This window comes from Benincasa hispida, unplaced genomic scaffold, assembly GCF_027475165.1.
Source record: "Benincasa hispida cultivar pf3 unplaced genomic scaffold, pf3_genome.v1.1 HicScf122, whole genome shotgun sequence".
NCBI classification, from domain to species: domain Eukaryota; kingdom Viridiplantae; phylum Streptophyta; class Magnoliopsida; order Cucurbitales; family Cucurbitaceae; genus Benincasa; species Benincasa hispida.
The window spans coordinates 1-16037 of NW_028325543.1; the positions used below are offsets into that span (position 1 = coordinate 1).

Consider the following 16037-nt stretch of genomic DNA (forward strand, 5'->3'; position numbering starts at 1 on the left):
AAAAACATGCATGTTGGTAAATGCATCAAGATCTTTTAAATTCATATTTGATAATTAGGGGTATCAAGTATCTAGACTTGCATTATGAACTCGTAAAGAAAATGGCCAATCAAGTGATGGGTTAGGCTTACAGCTACTTGACTTTCAAATGTAAACTTACCAATGGTACGAGCGAATGGCCATGAGATGATACGAAAAAAATTGTACTTTGCTGGTTAGTGCTCTGTGTGTTATCTCTGTTTATTTCTTCTTTTGACTTATAGGTACGAGGGATGTGTGGTTTACCCACGAACTTTGATTCAACTTATTGCTATGCTTTGGGTTACACTGCTGGAGCTCTCCTCCAGAGTGGAAAAACTGGACCAATATCATCGATCTGTCTGTCCCACTTCTTGTACCTCCTGATCATTTTAGTCTCTAACCTTTTAACCTTTCATTCTTTTTCTTGATATCAGTTTCCTCCATAGATTTTTTCCTCATTTCTATTACTTACTAGTTATGCATACCGGGTAGGAAATTTGGCTGCTTCTGTTGAAGATTGGATGGCTGGCGAAACTGCATTGACTTCGTTAATGGATGTGGAGAGGAGACACGGTATGATTTTTTCATGAAAACGTGCATTCCTGTTCTCATGTTTTCTTGAATAACACGTTAATAATTTTTTTTATAGAATATTTTTTATGGGGAATAAGAAGGGAAATGATAAACAGAGTATCAATTATCCAGCCAAAATGAGAACAAATGGAGATAACTAGAAGAAAAAAAATGAAAGATGAAAAAAACTCTCCAATCTATATTAAAAAGACAACAATTTTCTAGTTGATGAGACTTAAAAGTTTATTTATTTTTTTCTTTTTTAGAGTATCCAAATAACTTAATAGTTACTTATACAATACTATAAAGACTAGTCAAGGTGCATGTAAGATCAGAAAAACAAGGATAAAAGTGGAGTATCTTTTCTCTTAACAATTTTGAAAGGCTTTGGATTGATAGAACATCTTCATGAAGTCTAGTTTAATATTTATCATTTGATGATCTCTTTCTAAAGGTAGAATTCGTTTGGCAAGTAAGTTCAAGCCTGTGATCAAGAAGACAATGGTGGAACTAGATGGTAATATGATCTCTTTCTAGAGTAAATGTCGTTTCCTTTAATCTCCTTCCCAGTCTTATATTATAATTCACGCCGCTCGATTTGTCATGTGAGGAGGTCAGATCAGAATCCTACCATTAATTATGCAAGTTCAAATCTAAAAGAAGAATGGAGCAGGTGATCTAGATATAGGTATCTTACACAACCAAATTGATGAAAATCGAACCTATTTTTCAGAATTTGGATAAGATATTTTAATGAAGTCTCGGGTCAAATTCCATAGTTGGAAGTGAGATACCTAAATTCTTTGTAGTTTCCATTCTTACATGAATTATTAGTAATGTGTTAAGTTCATTGTAATGTCTAATTTTGTTGGTGTATATTTTTGCTTAGTATTGTCTTGTAAAGGGTCGGCCGGCAAAATCATAGACGAAGATTTATGGTATTTCTTTTAATTATTGGAAAAGGAGGGCTCCTGGGTATGTTCTCGAAAGGGAAGTATAGTAGATACTCTTCGAATAGCGAAGAGAGGCGCTCGGCAAAGTAAGGAATGAGAAATCGTCAAAGATGACTTCCTTTGTTGGCGGTTACTTTCTCTCTCTCTCACCATCTTATGGATTTCACTTGATTTCTTTCTCTTGTCGTTCATTATCCTTTTCTTCTTTCTCCTTTTTCTTTCCTTTTTTTTATCTCCTGTTTCTTTTCTCCTTCTATCTTCTCCATCTCGTTGTCTTAATTTTTCTCCATTCATCTTTTTTATAAAAACTATGTTCAATAATCTTTTTGTTTTTTCTGTTTTCTTCATCTTTCATGCATAAAAGATTCCTTTCCTTCTATTTCTTTCTCTCTTTTTTGTTTGCCCTTGTTAAAATTTGATACTTCATGTAACATGTATTTATTATTTAGTTTATAGCTAAATGTCATTAAAGCTAAAATATTGAAATATTAGTAAAGTAACTTGGTCATTAGTGTTGCGTGTGTGTATCATTAGTGTGGATGTTAGTTTAAACAATATAAAAAATTGTTACGACTGTTGTATTTGGTTAGTTAATCATGTACTTTTTTGCTAGGCTGAATCACTTCATTTTTGTCCCCAATTCAAGTTACGGAGTAGAAGAACACACTAAAAGGTATGAAAAAGTTGTAGTAGTCTTTTACCTTCAGGCTATTAAATTTGAGTGATTTAGTCACATATTAACTCTAAATCTTGCTTTTTCTATCTTAAAATCTAGCTCTTTATTTTATCCTTGTTTTAAAAAATATTTGAATTAGTCTTTGTCAAATATTATGTCACACTTGAATTAGTCTTTGTAAAATCTAGCTCAAGTGCCTATTTATTTGTTTTGCTATTCTTACGTTCTCACTTCTTGGTGAAAACTAAAAATCCCATAGAAAGTTCCTTTATTTTCTTGGTTGGTTCTTTGGGAACTATTAATGCCTTCCAGGTGTTGCAAAAAACCTCCCATATGTCTTAGGCCTGAATTGGCAAGTTTTGTGTAGCATAGCCGAGTTCTAAACATTTACCTTGGTTGTCCCTTTTCCACTAAAGTCTCCAGGTGTTTTTGGTTGGGATTTATGTTTTAAGCCTTTTCTTTTTGCTAAGGTTGGGTTTTCATCAAATGTTGGTGGAGGTCTTTATCTGTATGCAAATTGATTAATTTCGTGGAGACCAAATGTGTTTTAAAGTAGACTAAATTGTTACATTCGCTTGGAGACCAAATATCTCTTTTCATTTTTTCAATGAAAAATTTCTTTTCATTGAAACCCTCTCTCTCTCTCTCTCTCGTTGTTTTAGCCATAAAAATTTTAGTCTCTTGCTGGCCAAATCCTCACATCAGGGACTCATATGGAGCTTTTGGAGCATCAAAATCCCTTCTGAGAGTGTTATCCATTTTGTCCACAAGCTCTTTCCTCTTATTCTAGTCAAGTCCTTCATCTTCTCGACCTTGTCGAACACTCAATTTTCCACTTCTTTCATTGATTCAATCTTTCATTTCTCTACCTATCTCCCCATTTTCATCTTCATTTCTTTCCTACCAATGTCTCCGCCTTTCATCGCTAATGCCGATGTTTCCCTAGTCATTGCATCTTCTCCATCGGAGATCGGCCTTGTTTCTACTGTGTATGTCGAAGTCCAAGCCCTATGGTATTTCTACTGTGTATTTGACCCGAGAATTATTAGTAATGTGTTAAGTTCATTGTAATGTCTAATTTTGTTGGTGTGTATTTTTGCTTAGTATTGTCTTCTAAAGGGCTGGCCGGCAAAATCATAGACGAAGCTTTATGGTATTTCTTTTAATTATTGGAAAAGGAGGGCTCCTGGGTATGTTCTCGAAAGGGAAGGTAGAGGTAGTACTTCGAATGGCGAAGAGAGGCGGCTCGGCAAAGAATGGCGAAGAGAGGCGGCTCGGCAAAGAAGGAATGAGAAATCGTCAAAGATGACTTCTTTGTTGGCGAAACAAAGGGCTAGTTCTTTCTCTCTCCATCTTATGGTATTTCACTTGATTTCTTTCTTCTTGTCTTTCTTTATCCTTTTCTTCTTTCTCCTTTTTCTTTCTTTTTTTTATCTCTGTTTCTCCGTCTATCTTCTCCATCTCTTGCTTAATTTTCTCCATTCATATGATTGTATCTCAATATCTTTTTGTTTTTTTCTGTTATTCTTCATCTCATCTTCCATTGATAATTCATTCTTCTATTTCTCATCTCTTTGTTTGCCCTTTGTTAAAATTTGATACTCATGTATTAATAATTAGTTGTATAGCTAAATGTTTTCATTAAAGCTAAAATCTTGAAAATAATAGTTCAAATGAAAACTACTTAGAGTTGCGTGTGTGTAACATTAGTGATTATGTTAGTTTATAACAATAAAAACAAATTGGTTAACGACTCGTTGTATTTGATAGTTAATCATGTACTTTTTTGCTAGGCTGAATCACTTCATTTTTGTCCATAATTCAAGTTACGGAGTAGAAGAACACACTAAAAGGTATGAAAAAGTTGTAGTAGTCTTTTACCTTCAGGTCTTTTACCTTCAGGCTATTAAATTTGAGTGATTTAGTCACATATTAACTCTAAATCTTGCCTAGAATATTTTTCTATCTTAAAATCTAGCTCTTTATCTTATCATTGTTTTAAAAAATATTTGAATTAGTCTTTGTCAAATATTATGTCACACTTGAATTAGTCTTTGTAAATTTATTAGAGTGCCTATTTATTTGTTTTGCTATTCTTACGTTCTCACTTCTTGGTGAAAACTAAAAATCCCATAGAAAGTTCATTTATTTTCTTGGTTGGTTCTTTGGGAACTATTAATGACTTCCACGTCTTGCAAAAAACCTCCCATATGTCTTAGGCCTGAATTGGCAAGTTTTGTGTGGCATAGCCGAGTTCTAAACATTTACCTTGGTTGTCCATTTTCCACTAGAGTCTCCAGGTGTTTTTGGTTGGGATTTATGTTTTAAGCCTTTTCTTTTTGCTAAGGTTGGGTTTTCATCAAATGTTGGTGGAGGTCTTTATCTGTATGCCAATTGATTAATTTCGTGGAGACCAAATGTGTTTTAAAGTAGACTAAATTGTTACATTCGCTTGGAGACCAAATATCTCTTTTCATTTTTTCAATGAAAAATTTCGTTTCATTGAAACCCTCTCTCTCTCTCTCTCTCGTTGTTTTAGCCATAAAAATTTTAGTCTCTTGCTGGCCAAATCCTCACATCAGGGACTCATATGGAGCTTTTGGAGCATCAAAATCCCTTCTTAGAGTGTTATCCATTTTGTCCACAAGCTCCTTCCTCTTATTCTAGTCAAGTCCTTCATCTTCTCGACCTTGTCGAACACTCAATTTTCCACTTCTTTCATTGATTCAATCTTTCATTTCTCTACCTATCTCCCCATTTTCATCTTCATTTCTCTCCTACCAATGTCTCCGCCTTTCATCGCCAATGCCGATGTTTCCCTCGTCATTGCATCTTCTCCGTCGGAGATCGGCCTTGTTTCTACTGTGTATATCGAAGTCCAAGCCCACTGTATCGATCAACCTCTCCCTTTTCCCTCTATTCCCAAAAACCCCTTCAAAATCCTCGATGGCCCTCCTAGCTCTGCCGCTGACAATCCGGGTGTTTATTATCCATAGATCATTTACATTCTCTTCTTGTTTTGGAGTTTTTAGCCTTCATAACGTGTTTTTTTTTTTTACTCCGTTTGGTAACTGAGTTGATTGATGTCTCAAAGGAAGAGTAGTGACATGCATTGAGTTTTGTTTGTTCTTTTACTATGTTTTGCTTATGATTGTAAATCTCGCTTTTGTTTGGAACTTGAGTTTTACTGAATGCGTTTGAGGCCAGTTGCCACTTCTTAAGGTTTTAGAGTGTTTGAATTTTTTTATATGTGCGTGCAGATGATATCACAAAGCTGTTTCCTGATCTTTTCGGCCAACAGTCGGCAATGTTGGTGCCAAGTGATTCCAGTTCGGTGCAGGTGAATAAGAAATTGAAGATCGGAGTTGTCTAGTTTGGTGGCCAAGCACTGGGAGGGCATAATGTGATTTCTGGACTATTTGGTAGGGTCTCATTGTGTCCACATTTATAAATCAAGAATAAATGTTTGCTTTTTTGTTCAAGTTGTGGCTAATTAGCAGCTTCTATGATTTTGGTGAAGATTTCTTACAGGTGAGTAAAAGGAAGCACGTTGTATGGTTTCAAGGGTGTCCTACAGGGATCATGAAAGGTAAATATGTAGAACTGACTGCATAATTTATCTACCCATATCGCAATCAGGTTAATTTTCTTGAAGGGATTTCTAGCTTTCAGTTGTTAGAATTGTTAGTGTGAATATGTGTGGTCTCGATGCGAAGTGATTGCCATTTGAATGCAATTCTTGATTTAAATGAATTTTTGTTTTATCAGGGTGGTTTTGATATGATATGCAGTGGGAGGGATAAGATTGAAACACTAGATCAGGTGAAATTCTTTCTTTCCAGAATTTTCATTTTGAGACGTCTTGGTTGTAGTCAATGCATTAATTGACTGTTCGTTTCTATTTCCAGTTTAAGCAAGCTGAAGAAACTGCTAAGAAGCTTGATTTGGATGGCCTTGTCAATTGGTGGAGATGATTCCAACACAAATGTCTGTCTCCTCGCTGAAAACTTTATGTATTTTTCAAAACTATGAAATTTGTTTATTGCCTCCCTCCTTTTTTCTCTCTCTTTCTTACTTTCATTGTCATAGATAAGCTATTATATGTTATTTTTATTGCAGAAATATAAGGTTGAGTAATTAATTACTATAGGGTACCATTTTTTGTGTGTGCAAGACTCTGTTATTTATATTCCCCTTCTATCTGTTGTTTTCAAATTAGGAGTAAGAATTTGAACCCGAGTGATTGGTTGCCCAAAACTATTGATGGTGATCTCAAATGCAAAGAGGTCACCACAAGTTTTGGATTTGATTCTGCTTGCAAGGTACTCATTTCTCTTTGTAACTACTTTAGAATTGATATTTCGTTTGGATTGAACTTTGGTGACTCTTTCAAAGTTGAAGTAGTTTCTTCAAGAACTCAAGGAAAAAATGGAATATCGCATTCATGAGATGAGACTCTTAATAGGCTCTGCTGATATTTATGCAGATATATTAAAAAATGATTGGTAATGTGCACAAAGAGGAAATCATAATAAACATCAATCGAGAAAAGGTCCGGATTAAAACAGTCAAGATTCTGGAAGAACGAGAGAAGAAGAAAATGCCACCGTGGACGTGAAAGGCCCAGCTTGGAATAAGTAGTCCTTGAGTTACTATGTGAAGACCTCATCACGGATGCATTCTTTTCGAATATCCTTTTTCTACATCAATACTTCATGAACTTTCATCACCTTATTATTACCTGTTATCATATATTTGCTTTTACGTCTTTCAAAAAAAAAAGAAAAAAGGGCGAGAAAAATTTTGCTAACTTTCTTTTATTGTTATCATTACCCTCTCAATGTTTTCTTTGCAAACGATCAAGGCACACGATTGCGGAGGCGCCGCATAAAGATACAACTACTTTATTATTATCATTACCCTCTCAATGTTTTCTTTGATGGAATGCAAAGGAAGATCGCCGCAAAGAAGGAGGCATCGACAAACAATGCCGACGACAGCGCACATTTTGGGGTTGTATTTTTCCTTCACTCTATTCCAAATTCTGCACCATCGCATCGTATTTTAATTTTGAAAGTTTTATCACCGCATCCTGTTTGATTACCGCAATCATTTAACATTGATAAATTTAGTAAGTCGCCGCATGCTTTCTCTTTGCCATTTATGATTTCAATGATGAATCACATGCATCTATTTTTTTTATATACTAGAGTTAACTTATTTTTAGGACAATCACCTCAAGAAATGTTTCTAAAAGTTAGTGGTCGGCTAGCTTTCTTTCAAACTGATCCTTTACCAAACTTCTTAAGAACATCGCATGACTTCTTTCAATCTATTGGCAAGGAGGACATTGTCGCATTTTAAATTTTGGGGTGAGGTATTTATTTTCAACCTTGCTATTTTTAGCTATATGAAGAAAAAAAAGGAAAATTAGAATAACAACTCCACTGCCAACGCAATGGAGAAACACATGTTGATAAGAGTTAAGTTGTGAATGACACATACCTGTAGTTGGATGTCCGCAAGACACACGTGGGGGCAAGCCAAAACGAAAGTAAGTTGCCAGGATCAACGCATAAAGAAATACCGCAATTCCGCTGCTAAGTATGTATGAGTCTAGTTTGAGAAAGAGCGTCTTGCTCCTAATTGGATGTCCGCATGACACATGTAGGGGTAAGCCAAAATGAAGGCAAGGCATGCGTCCATCGCATGGTAGTTGCGCTCGTCAAGCGATTGCAATCACCGTGTCGAAGTTGCGGTATTAAGCGAATGCGGTCACTGCAAGATTGCGGCTACACGATAACGCATAATAGAGGGATCAATGCAAGGTTGGTGGAATGAACGCTGACGTACATCTTGGGAAAATAAAAAACTGATGTTGACATTTCACCTACTACGCCATTAGCAGCAGAGATTTAGAAAGGACTAACACGTCGCGAATGTCAGAATCAGAGCAGTCCATTAATGCTGTCGGCGATCCAATCTCTATATAAAGAAGCCGGTGAGCAGAATGCCAACTTATCTAGAGTTTTTCCCTGCGATCCAGACAAATGCGTGAGAAGAAGGCTTGAGAATCTTCATCTCCTTCTTCCATTCCGAGAAACGACCAAAGCCTACGATCGGAGCTAGATCTCGGGAGAGTCAGCTCCACCGCCCATCCATGGCACCTGATGCGTTATTTTATGAGGTGGAATTATGGATGAAAATGCGTTGAGCACTTAAGTTTTCTCAGTGGAATTCAAGTAAAACCCCACTGAGTTTCTTGGTAAGTTCAGGGTCAAACACAGGGACTTGGGAAAAAATATGCGGTGGTAATTTCTCAGAACAATTTGCGGTAACCAAATAAATCAAGTAGTTATTGGGAATGTTGTTTGTGGTAATAAAAATAAACAAATGCAGCGGAATTCGAAAAGAGTTATAAAACGGAAGACGCGATGAGTATGCGGTGAATGGGTTGAGAAGAGTTTCGGCTAACACTTCTTAGGTTGTGTTCATGCTATGCGATCATGCAACACACATACAATAGTAAATCATCTCTTGATGCGAATGCTACGACTTTTAATGCTAGAACGCATGCGATATATGCGATAAGACTATAGGACCTACACATAAGCCTCTATTCTTATTTATGCGATGAAAAAATGACGCATACACATATAAGGCGACCACATAATACCATACCTATCTCTAGGATGCATGCGATGCAGGTTGGCAAACAGAATTTTTCTCTAGGTTCTTATCTTTTGTTTATGCAGTTCTAATCTTGCTCTCTCGAGTCTAGATTCTAACTTAGCTCTTTCAAATCTTAGGTTCTTTCTTTAAACTCTCTCTCTCGAGTAGCTCTAAAGGGATGTCGAGCACAACATAAAGAAAATGGAGAACCTAAAGAGAGAGTCTAAAGAGCTACTCAAGAGAGACTCGAGAGAGAGTCTAAAGAGAGAGTCTAAAGGGATCAATATGTCATTCTTGAACTGATATCATTTATAACCCGCTTTCTACAGGTGCAACAGCTTATTTCGGAACTCAATGAAATTCTTGCCCATGATATTATAGATGAGGATAGGTTATGGAAAAATAAATATTATAGATGAGGATAGGTTATGGGAAATGAAACTTACTACTCGTGCTTGAACTTTTGCTGTTTTACTTTAACGCTCCATTCCAAGTAATTGTTTTTTCTTTTTGTTTTATACACGTCTTTCCATGAAATTGAGATGGAAAAGAGAAGGCAACAAGGTGCATATAATTGGCGGCCAATTCAAGGGGTAGTCACATTTCTTTGGGTACTTATTCTATTCGTGCTTGAACTTTTGCTGTTTTACTTAAACGCTCCTGTTTAATAATTTAGTGATTAACACATATTATATTTAGCACTTGGGTAGTAGGCAAATCAGTTGAGATCTCAAAAACATGCATGTTGGTAAATGCATCAAGATCTTTTAAATTCATATTTGATAATTAGGGGTATCAAGTATCTAGACTTCCATTATGAACTCGTAAAGAAAATGCCCAATCAAGTGATGGGTTAGGCTTACAGCTACTTGACTTTCAAATGTAAACTTACCAATGGTACGAGCGAATGGCCATGAGATGATACGAAAAAAATTATACTTTGCTGGTTAGTGCTCTGTGTGTTATCTCTGTTTATTTCTTCTTTTGACTTATAGGTACAAAGGGATGTGTGGTTTACCCACGAACTTTGATTCAACTTATTGCTATGCTTTGGGTTACACTGCTGGAGCTCTCCTCCAGAGTGGAAAAACTGGACCAATATCATCGATCTGTCTGTCCCACTTCTTGTACCTCCTGATCATTTTAGTCTCTAACCTTTTAACCTTTCATTCTTTTTCTTGATATCAGTTTCCTCCATAGATTTTTTCCTCATTTCTATTACTTACTAGTTATGCATACCGGGTAGGAAATTTGGCTGCTTCTGTTGAAGATTGGATGGCTGGCGAAACTGCATTGACTTCGTTAATGGATGTGGAGAGGAGACACGGTATGATTTTTTCATGAAAACGTGCATTCCTGTTCTCATGTTTTCTTGAATAACACGTTAATAATTTTTTTTATAGAATATTTTTTATGGGGAATAAGAAGGGAAATGATAAACAGAGTATCAATTATCCAGCCAAAATGAGAACAAATGGAGATAACTAGAAGAAAAAAAATGAAAGATGAAAAAAACTCTCCAATCTATATTAAAAAGACAACAATTTTCTAGTTGATGAAACTTAAAAGTTTATTTATTTTTTTCTTTTTTTGAGTATCCAAATAACTTAATAGTTACTTAGACAATATTATAAAGACTAGACAAGGTGCATGTAAGATCAGAAAAACAAGGATAAAAGTGGAGTATCTTTTCTCTTAACAATTTTGAAAGGCTTTGGATTGATAGAACATCTTCATGAAGTCTAGTTTAATATTTATCATTTGATGATCTCTTTCTAAAGGTAGAATTCGTTTGGCAAGTAAGTTCAAGCCTGTGATCAAGAAGACAATGGTGGAACTAGATGGTAATATGATCTCTATTTAGAGTAAATGTTCGTTTCCTTTAATCTCCTTTCCCAGTCTTATATTTAATTCACGCCGCTCGAGTTGTCATGTGAGGGGTCAGATCAGAATCCTACCGTTAATTATGCAAGGTTCAAATCTAAAAGAAGAATGGAGCAGTGATCTAGATATAGGTATCTTACACAACCAAATTGATGAAAATCGAACCTATTTTTCAGAATTTGGATAAGATATTTTAATGAAGTCTCGGGTCAAATTCCATAGTTGGAAGTGAGATACCTAAATTCTTTGTAGTTTCCATTCTTACATGAATTATTAGTAATGTGTTAAGTTCATTGTAATGTCTAATTTTGTTGGTGTGTATTTTTGCTTAGTATTGTCTTGTAAAGGGCCGGCCGGCAAAATCATAGACGAAGCTTTATGGTATTTCTTTTAATTATGGAAAGGGGGATCCTGGAGTATGTTCTCGAATGGGAAGGTAGAGGTAGTACTTCGAATGCGAAGGAGAGGCGGCTCGGCAAAGAAGGAGATGAGGAAATCGTCAAAGATGACGTCTTTGTTGGCGAAACGATGGGCTAGTTCTTTCTCTCCGCCATCTTTTGGTTATTTCATCTCTGATTTCTTTCTTCTTTGTCTTTCTTTATCGTTCTTCTTTCTCCTTTTTCTTTCTTTTTTTATCTTGTTATTTCCGTCTATCTTCTCATCTCTTGCTTAATTTTCTCCATTCATATGATTGTATCTCAATATCTTTTTGTTTTTCTGTTTTCTTCATCTCATTTCCATTGATACTCCTTTCTTCTATTTCTCTCTCTTTTTGTTTGCCCTTTGTTAAAATTTGATACTTCATGTATTATTATTTAGTTTATAGCTAAATGTCATTAAAGCTAAAATATTGAAATATTAGTAAAGTAACTTGGTCATTAGTGTTGCGTGTGTGTATCATTAGTGTGGATGTTAGTTTAAACAATATAAAAAATTGTTACGACTGTTGTATTTGGTTAGTTAATCATGTACTTTTTTGCTAGGCTGAATCACTTCATTTTTGTCCACCATTTAAGTTCGGAGTGACAGATTTAACTAAAAAAGGTTATGAAAAAGTTGCGTAGTCTTTTACCTTAGGCTATTAAATTTGAGTGATTAGTCAATATTAACTCTAAATCTTGCTTTTTCTTTTCTTACAAATCGAGCTCTTTTATATTTTATCCTTGTTTTAAAAAATATTTTGAATTAGTCTTTGTCAAATATTATGTCTCACTTGAATTTGTCTTTGTAAAATCTAGCTCAAGTGCCCTATTTATTTGTTTGCTATTCTTACGTCTCACTTCTTGGTGAAAACTAAAATCCCATAGTAAGTTCTTTATTTTTCTTGTTGGTTCTGTTGGGGAATATTAATGCCTTCCAGGTCTTGCAAAAAACCTCCATTGTCTTAGGCCTGAATTGGCAAGTTTGTGTCGCATAGCCGAGTTCTAAACATATTTACCTTGGGTGTCCCTTTTCCACTAGAGTTATCCAGGTGTTTTTGGTTGGGATTTATGTTTTAAGCCTTTTCTTTTTGCTAAGGTTGGGTTTTCATCAAATGTTGGTGGAGGTCTTTATCTGTATGCAAATTGATTAATTTCGTGGAGACCAAATGTGTTTTAAAGTAGACTAAATTGTTACATTCGCTTGGAGACCAAATATCTCTTTTCATTTTTTCAATGAAAAATTTCTTTTCATTGAAACCCTCTCTCTCTCTCTCTCTCGTTGTTTTAGCCATAAAAATTTTAGTCTCTTGCTGGCCAAATCCTCACATCAGGGACTCATATGGAGCTTTTGGAGCATCAAAATCCCTTCTGAGAGTGTTATCCATTTTGTCCACAAGCTCTTTCCTCTTATTCTAGTCAAGTCCTTCATCTTCTCGACCTTGTCGAACACTCAATTTTCCACTTCTTTCATTGATTCAATCTTTCATTTCTCTACCTATCTCCCCATTTTCATCTTCATTTCTTTCCTACCAATGTCTCTGCCTTTCATCGCTAATGCCGATGTTTCCCTAGTCATTGCATCTTCTCCGTCGGAGATCGGCCTTGTTTCTACTGTGTATGTCGAAGTCCAAGCCCTATGGTATTTCTACTGTGTATTTGACCCGAGAATTATTAGTAATGTGTTAAGTTCATTGTAATGTCTAATTTTGTTGGTGTGTATTTTTGCTTAGTATTGTCTTCTAAAGGGCTGGCCGGCAAAATCATAGACGAAGCTTTATGGTATTTCTTTTAATTATTGGAAAAGGAGGGCTCCTGGGTATGTTCTCGAAAGGGAAGGTAGAGGTAGTACTTCGAATGGCGAAGAGAGGCGGCTCGGCAAAGAATGGCGAAGAGAGGCGGCTCGGCAAAGAAGGAATGAGAAATCGTCAAAGATGACTTCTTTGTTGGCGAAACAAAGGGCTAGTTCTTTCTCTCTCCATCTTATGGTATTTCACTTGATTTCTTTCTTCTTGTCTTTCTTTATCCTTTTCTTCTTTCTCCTTTTTCTTTCTTTTTTTTATCTCTGTTTCTCCGTCTATCTTCTCCATCTCTTGCTTAATTTTCTCCATTCATATGATTGTATCTCAATATCTTTTTGTTTTTCTGTTTTCTTCATCTCATTTCCATTGATACTCCTTTCTTCTATTTCTCTCTCTTTTTGTTTGCCCTTTGTTAAAATTTGATACTTCAAGTATTATTATTTAGTTTATAGCTAAATGTCATTAAAGCTAAAATATTGAAATATTAGTAAAGTAACTTGGTCCTTAGTGTTGCGTGTGTGTATCATTAGTGTGGATGTTAGTTTAAACAATATAAAAAATTGTTACGACTGTTGTATTTGTTAGTTAGATCATGTACTTTTTTGCTAGGGCTGAATCACTTCATTTTTGTCCATAATTCAAGTTACGGAGTAAGAAGAAAACACACTAAAAGGTATGAAAATGTTGTAGTAGTCTTTTACCTTCAGGGCTATTAAATTGGGGAGTGATTTAGTCACATTTTTAACTCTAAATCTTGCTTTTTCTATCTTAAAATATAGCTCTTTATTAATCCTTGTTTTAAATAATATTTGAATTAGTCTTTGTCAAATATTATGTACCACCTTGATTAGTCTTTGTAAACATTTAGCTCATGTGCTATTTATTTTTTTTTCTATTTTTTCGTTATCACTTCTTGGTGGAAACTAAAAATCCCATAGAAAGTTCATTTATTTTCTTGGTTGGTTCTTTGGGAACTATTAATGCCTTCCACGTCTTGCAAAAAACCTCCCATATGTCTTAAGCTTGAATTGGCAAGTTTTGTGTAGCATAGCCGAGTTCTAAACATTTACCTTGGTTGTCCCTTTTCCACTAGAGTCTCCAGGTGTTTTTGGTTGGGATTTATGTTTTAAGCCTTTTCTTTTTGCTAAGGTTGGGTTTTCATCAAATGTGGTGGAGGTCTTTATCTGTATGCCAATTGATTAATTTCGTGGAGACCAAATGTGTTTTAAAGTAGACTAAATTGTTACATTCGCTTGGAGACCAAATATCTCTTTTCATTTTTTCAATGAAAAATTTCGTTTCATTGAAACCCTCTCTCTCTCGTTGTTTTAGCGATAAAAATTTTAGTCTCTTGCTGGCCAAATCCTCACATCAGGGACTCATATGGAGCTTTTGGAGCATCAAAATCCCTTCTTAGAGTGTTATCCATTTTGTCCACAAGCTCCTTTCCTCTTAGTCTAGTCAAATCAACCAAGTCTATGGCCTTGTCTGTAACACTCAAATTTTCACTTCTGTCATTGATTCAATCTTTCATTTCTCTACCTATCTCCCCATTTTCATTTTCATTTCTCTCCTACCAATGTCTCCACCTTTCATCGCTAATGCCGATGTTTCCCCCGTCATTGCATCTTCTCCGTCGGAGATCGGCCGTGTTTCTACTGTGTATAGTGAAGTCCAAGCTCACCGTATCGATCAACCTCACCCTTTTCCCTCTATTCTCAAAAACCCCTTCAAAATCCTCGATGCCCTCCTAGCTCTGAGTGCTGACAATCGGGTTGTTTTATTATCCATAGTTTCATTTACATTTCTCTTCTTGTTTTGGAGTTTGTAGCCTTCATATCGTGTTTTTTTTTTTACTCCGTTTGGTAACTGAGTTGATTGATGTCCCGAAGGAAGAGTAGTGACATGCATTGAGTTTTGTTTGTTCTTTTACTGTGTTTTGCTTATGATTGTAAATCTCGCTTTTGTTTGGAACTTGAGTTTTACTGAATGCGTTTGAGGCCAGTTGCTACTTCTTAAGGTTTTAGAGTGTTTGAATTGTGTTATATGTGCGTGCAGATGATATCACAAAGTTGTTTCCTGATCTTTTCGGCCAACAGTCGGCAATGTTGGTGCCAAATGATTCCAGTTCGGTGCAGGTGAATAAGAAATTGAAGATCGGAGTTGTCTAGTTTGGTGGCCAAGCACTGGGAGGGCATAATGTGATTTCTGGACTATTTGGTAGGGTCTCATTGTGTCCACATTTATAAATCAAGAATAAATGTTTGCTTTTTTGTTCAAGTTGTGGCTAATTAGCAGCTTCTATGATTTTGGTGAAGATTTCTTACAGGTGAGTAAAAGGAAGCACGTTGTATGGTTTCAAGGGTGTCCTACAGGATCATGAAAGGTAAATATGTAGAACTGACTGCATAATTTATCTACCCATATCGCAATCAGGTTAATTTTCTTGAAGAGATTTCTAGCTTTCAGTTGTTAGAATTGTTAGTGTGAATATGTGTGGTCTCGATGCGAAGTGATTGCCATTTGAATGCAATTCTTGATTTAAATGAATTTTTGTTTTATCAGGGTGGTTTTGATATGATATGCAGTGGGAGGGATAAGATTGAAACACTAGATCAGGTGAAATTCTTTCTTTCCAGAATTTTCATTTTGAGACGTCTTGGTTGTAGTCAATGCATTAATTGACTGTTCGTTTCTATTTCCAGTTTAAGCAAGCTGAAGAAACTGCTAAGAAGCTTGATTTGGATGGCCTTGTCAATTGGTGGAGATGATTCCAACACAAATGTCTGTCTCCTCGCTGAAAACTTTATGTATTTTTCAAAACTATGAAATTTGTTTATTGCCTCCCTCCTTTTTTCTCTCTCTTTCTTACTTTCATTGTCATAGATAAGCTATTATATGTTATTTTTATTGCAGAAATATAAGGTTGAGTAATTAATTACTATAGGGTACCATTTTTTGTGTGTGCAAGACTCTGTTATTTATATTCCCCTTCTATCTGTTGTTTTCAAATTAGGAGTAAGAATTTGAACCCGAG

The 16037-nt window shown here is 35.5% G+C and overlaps 1 protein-coding gene across 9 annotated transcripts; it reads left to right on the forward strand.

Moving 5' to 3' along the window:
• The first annotated feature begins 274 nt into the window (after positions 1 to 274).
• LOC150031424 (pyrophosphate--fructose 6-phosphate 1-phosphotransferase subunit beta-like) lies at positions 275 to 15963 on the forward strand. Of its 9 annotated transcripts, none has more exons than XM_090308941.1 (13): positions 275 to 594; positions 3402 to 3582; positions 4017 to 4076; positions 5484 to 5645; positions 5744 to 5812; positions 6132 to 6236; positions 6443 to 6545; positions 6710 to 10222; positions 13006 to 13186; positions 15059 to 15220; positions 15319 to 15386; positions 15566 to 15619; positions 15706 to 15963. In XM_090308941.1, exons 5-8 carry the CDS (start codon positions 5778 to 5780, stop codon positions 6716 to 6718), a joined length of 252 nt encoding a protein of 83 aa, XP_090165067.1. In that variant the 5' UTR covers positions 275 to 594; positions 3402 to 3582; positions 4017 to 4076; positions 5484 to 5645; positions 5744 to 5777; the 3' UTR covers positions 6719 to 10222; positions 13006 to 13186; positions 15059 to 15220; positions 15319 to 15386; positions 15566 to 15619; positions 15706 to 15963. The 9 variants fall into 9 exon arrangements, 6 of the variants coding, with proteins under 6 accessions (XP_090165067.1, XP_090165068.1, XP_090165066.1 ...); XM_090308940.1 differs by lacking the exon at positions 275 to 594 and adding an exon at positions 2141 to 2220 and having other exon boundaries at positions 3328 to 3582; XM_090308944.1 differs by lacking the exon at positions 275 to 594 and having other exon boundaries at positions 2622 to 3582; positions 6710 to 9506; positions 9891 to 10222.
• The last annotated feature ends 74 nt before the right edge of the window (positions 15964 to 16037 follow it).

What these genes read in the sequence shown, in the direction of transcription:
- LOC150031424 (XM_090308941.1), top strand. Translation starts at nt 5,778, where the DNA reads ATGGTTTCAAGGGTGTCCTACAGGGATCATGAAAG. An exon ending in TCCTACAGGGATCATGAAAG is followed by an intron (nt 5,813 to 6,131) that starts GTAAATATGTAG and finishes TTCTATTTCCAG; the next exon opens with TTTAAGCAAGCTGAAGAAAC. An exon ending in CTCCTCGCTGAAAACTTTAT is followed by an intron (nt 6,237 to 6,442) that starts GTATTTTTCAAA and finishes TTTTCAAATTAG; the next exon opens with GAGTAAGAATTTGAACCCGA.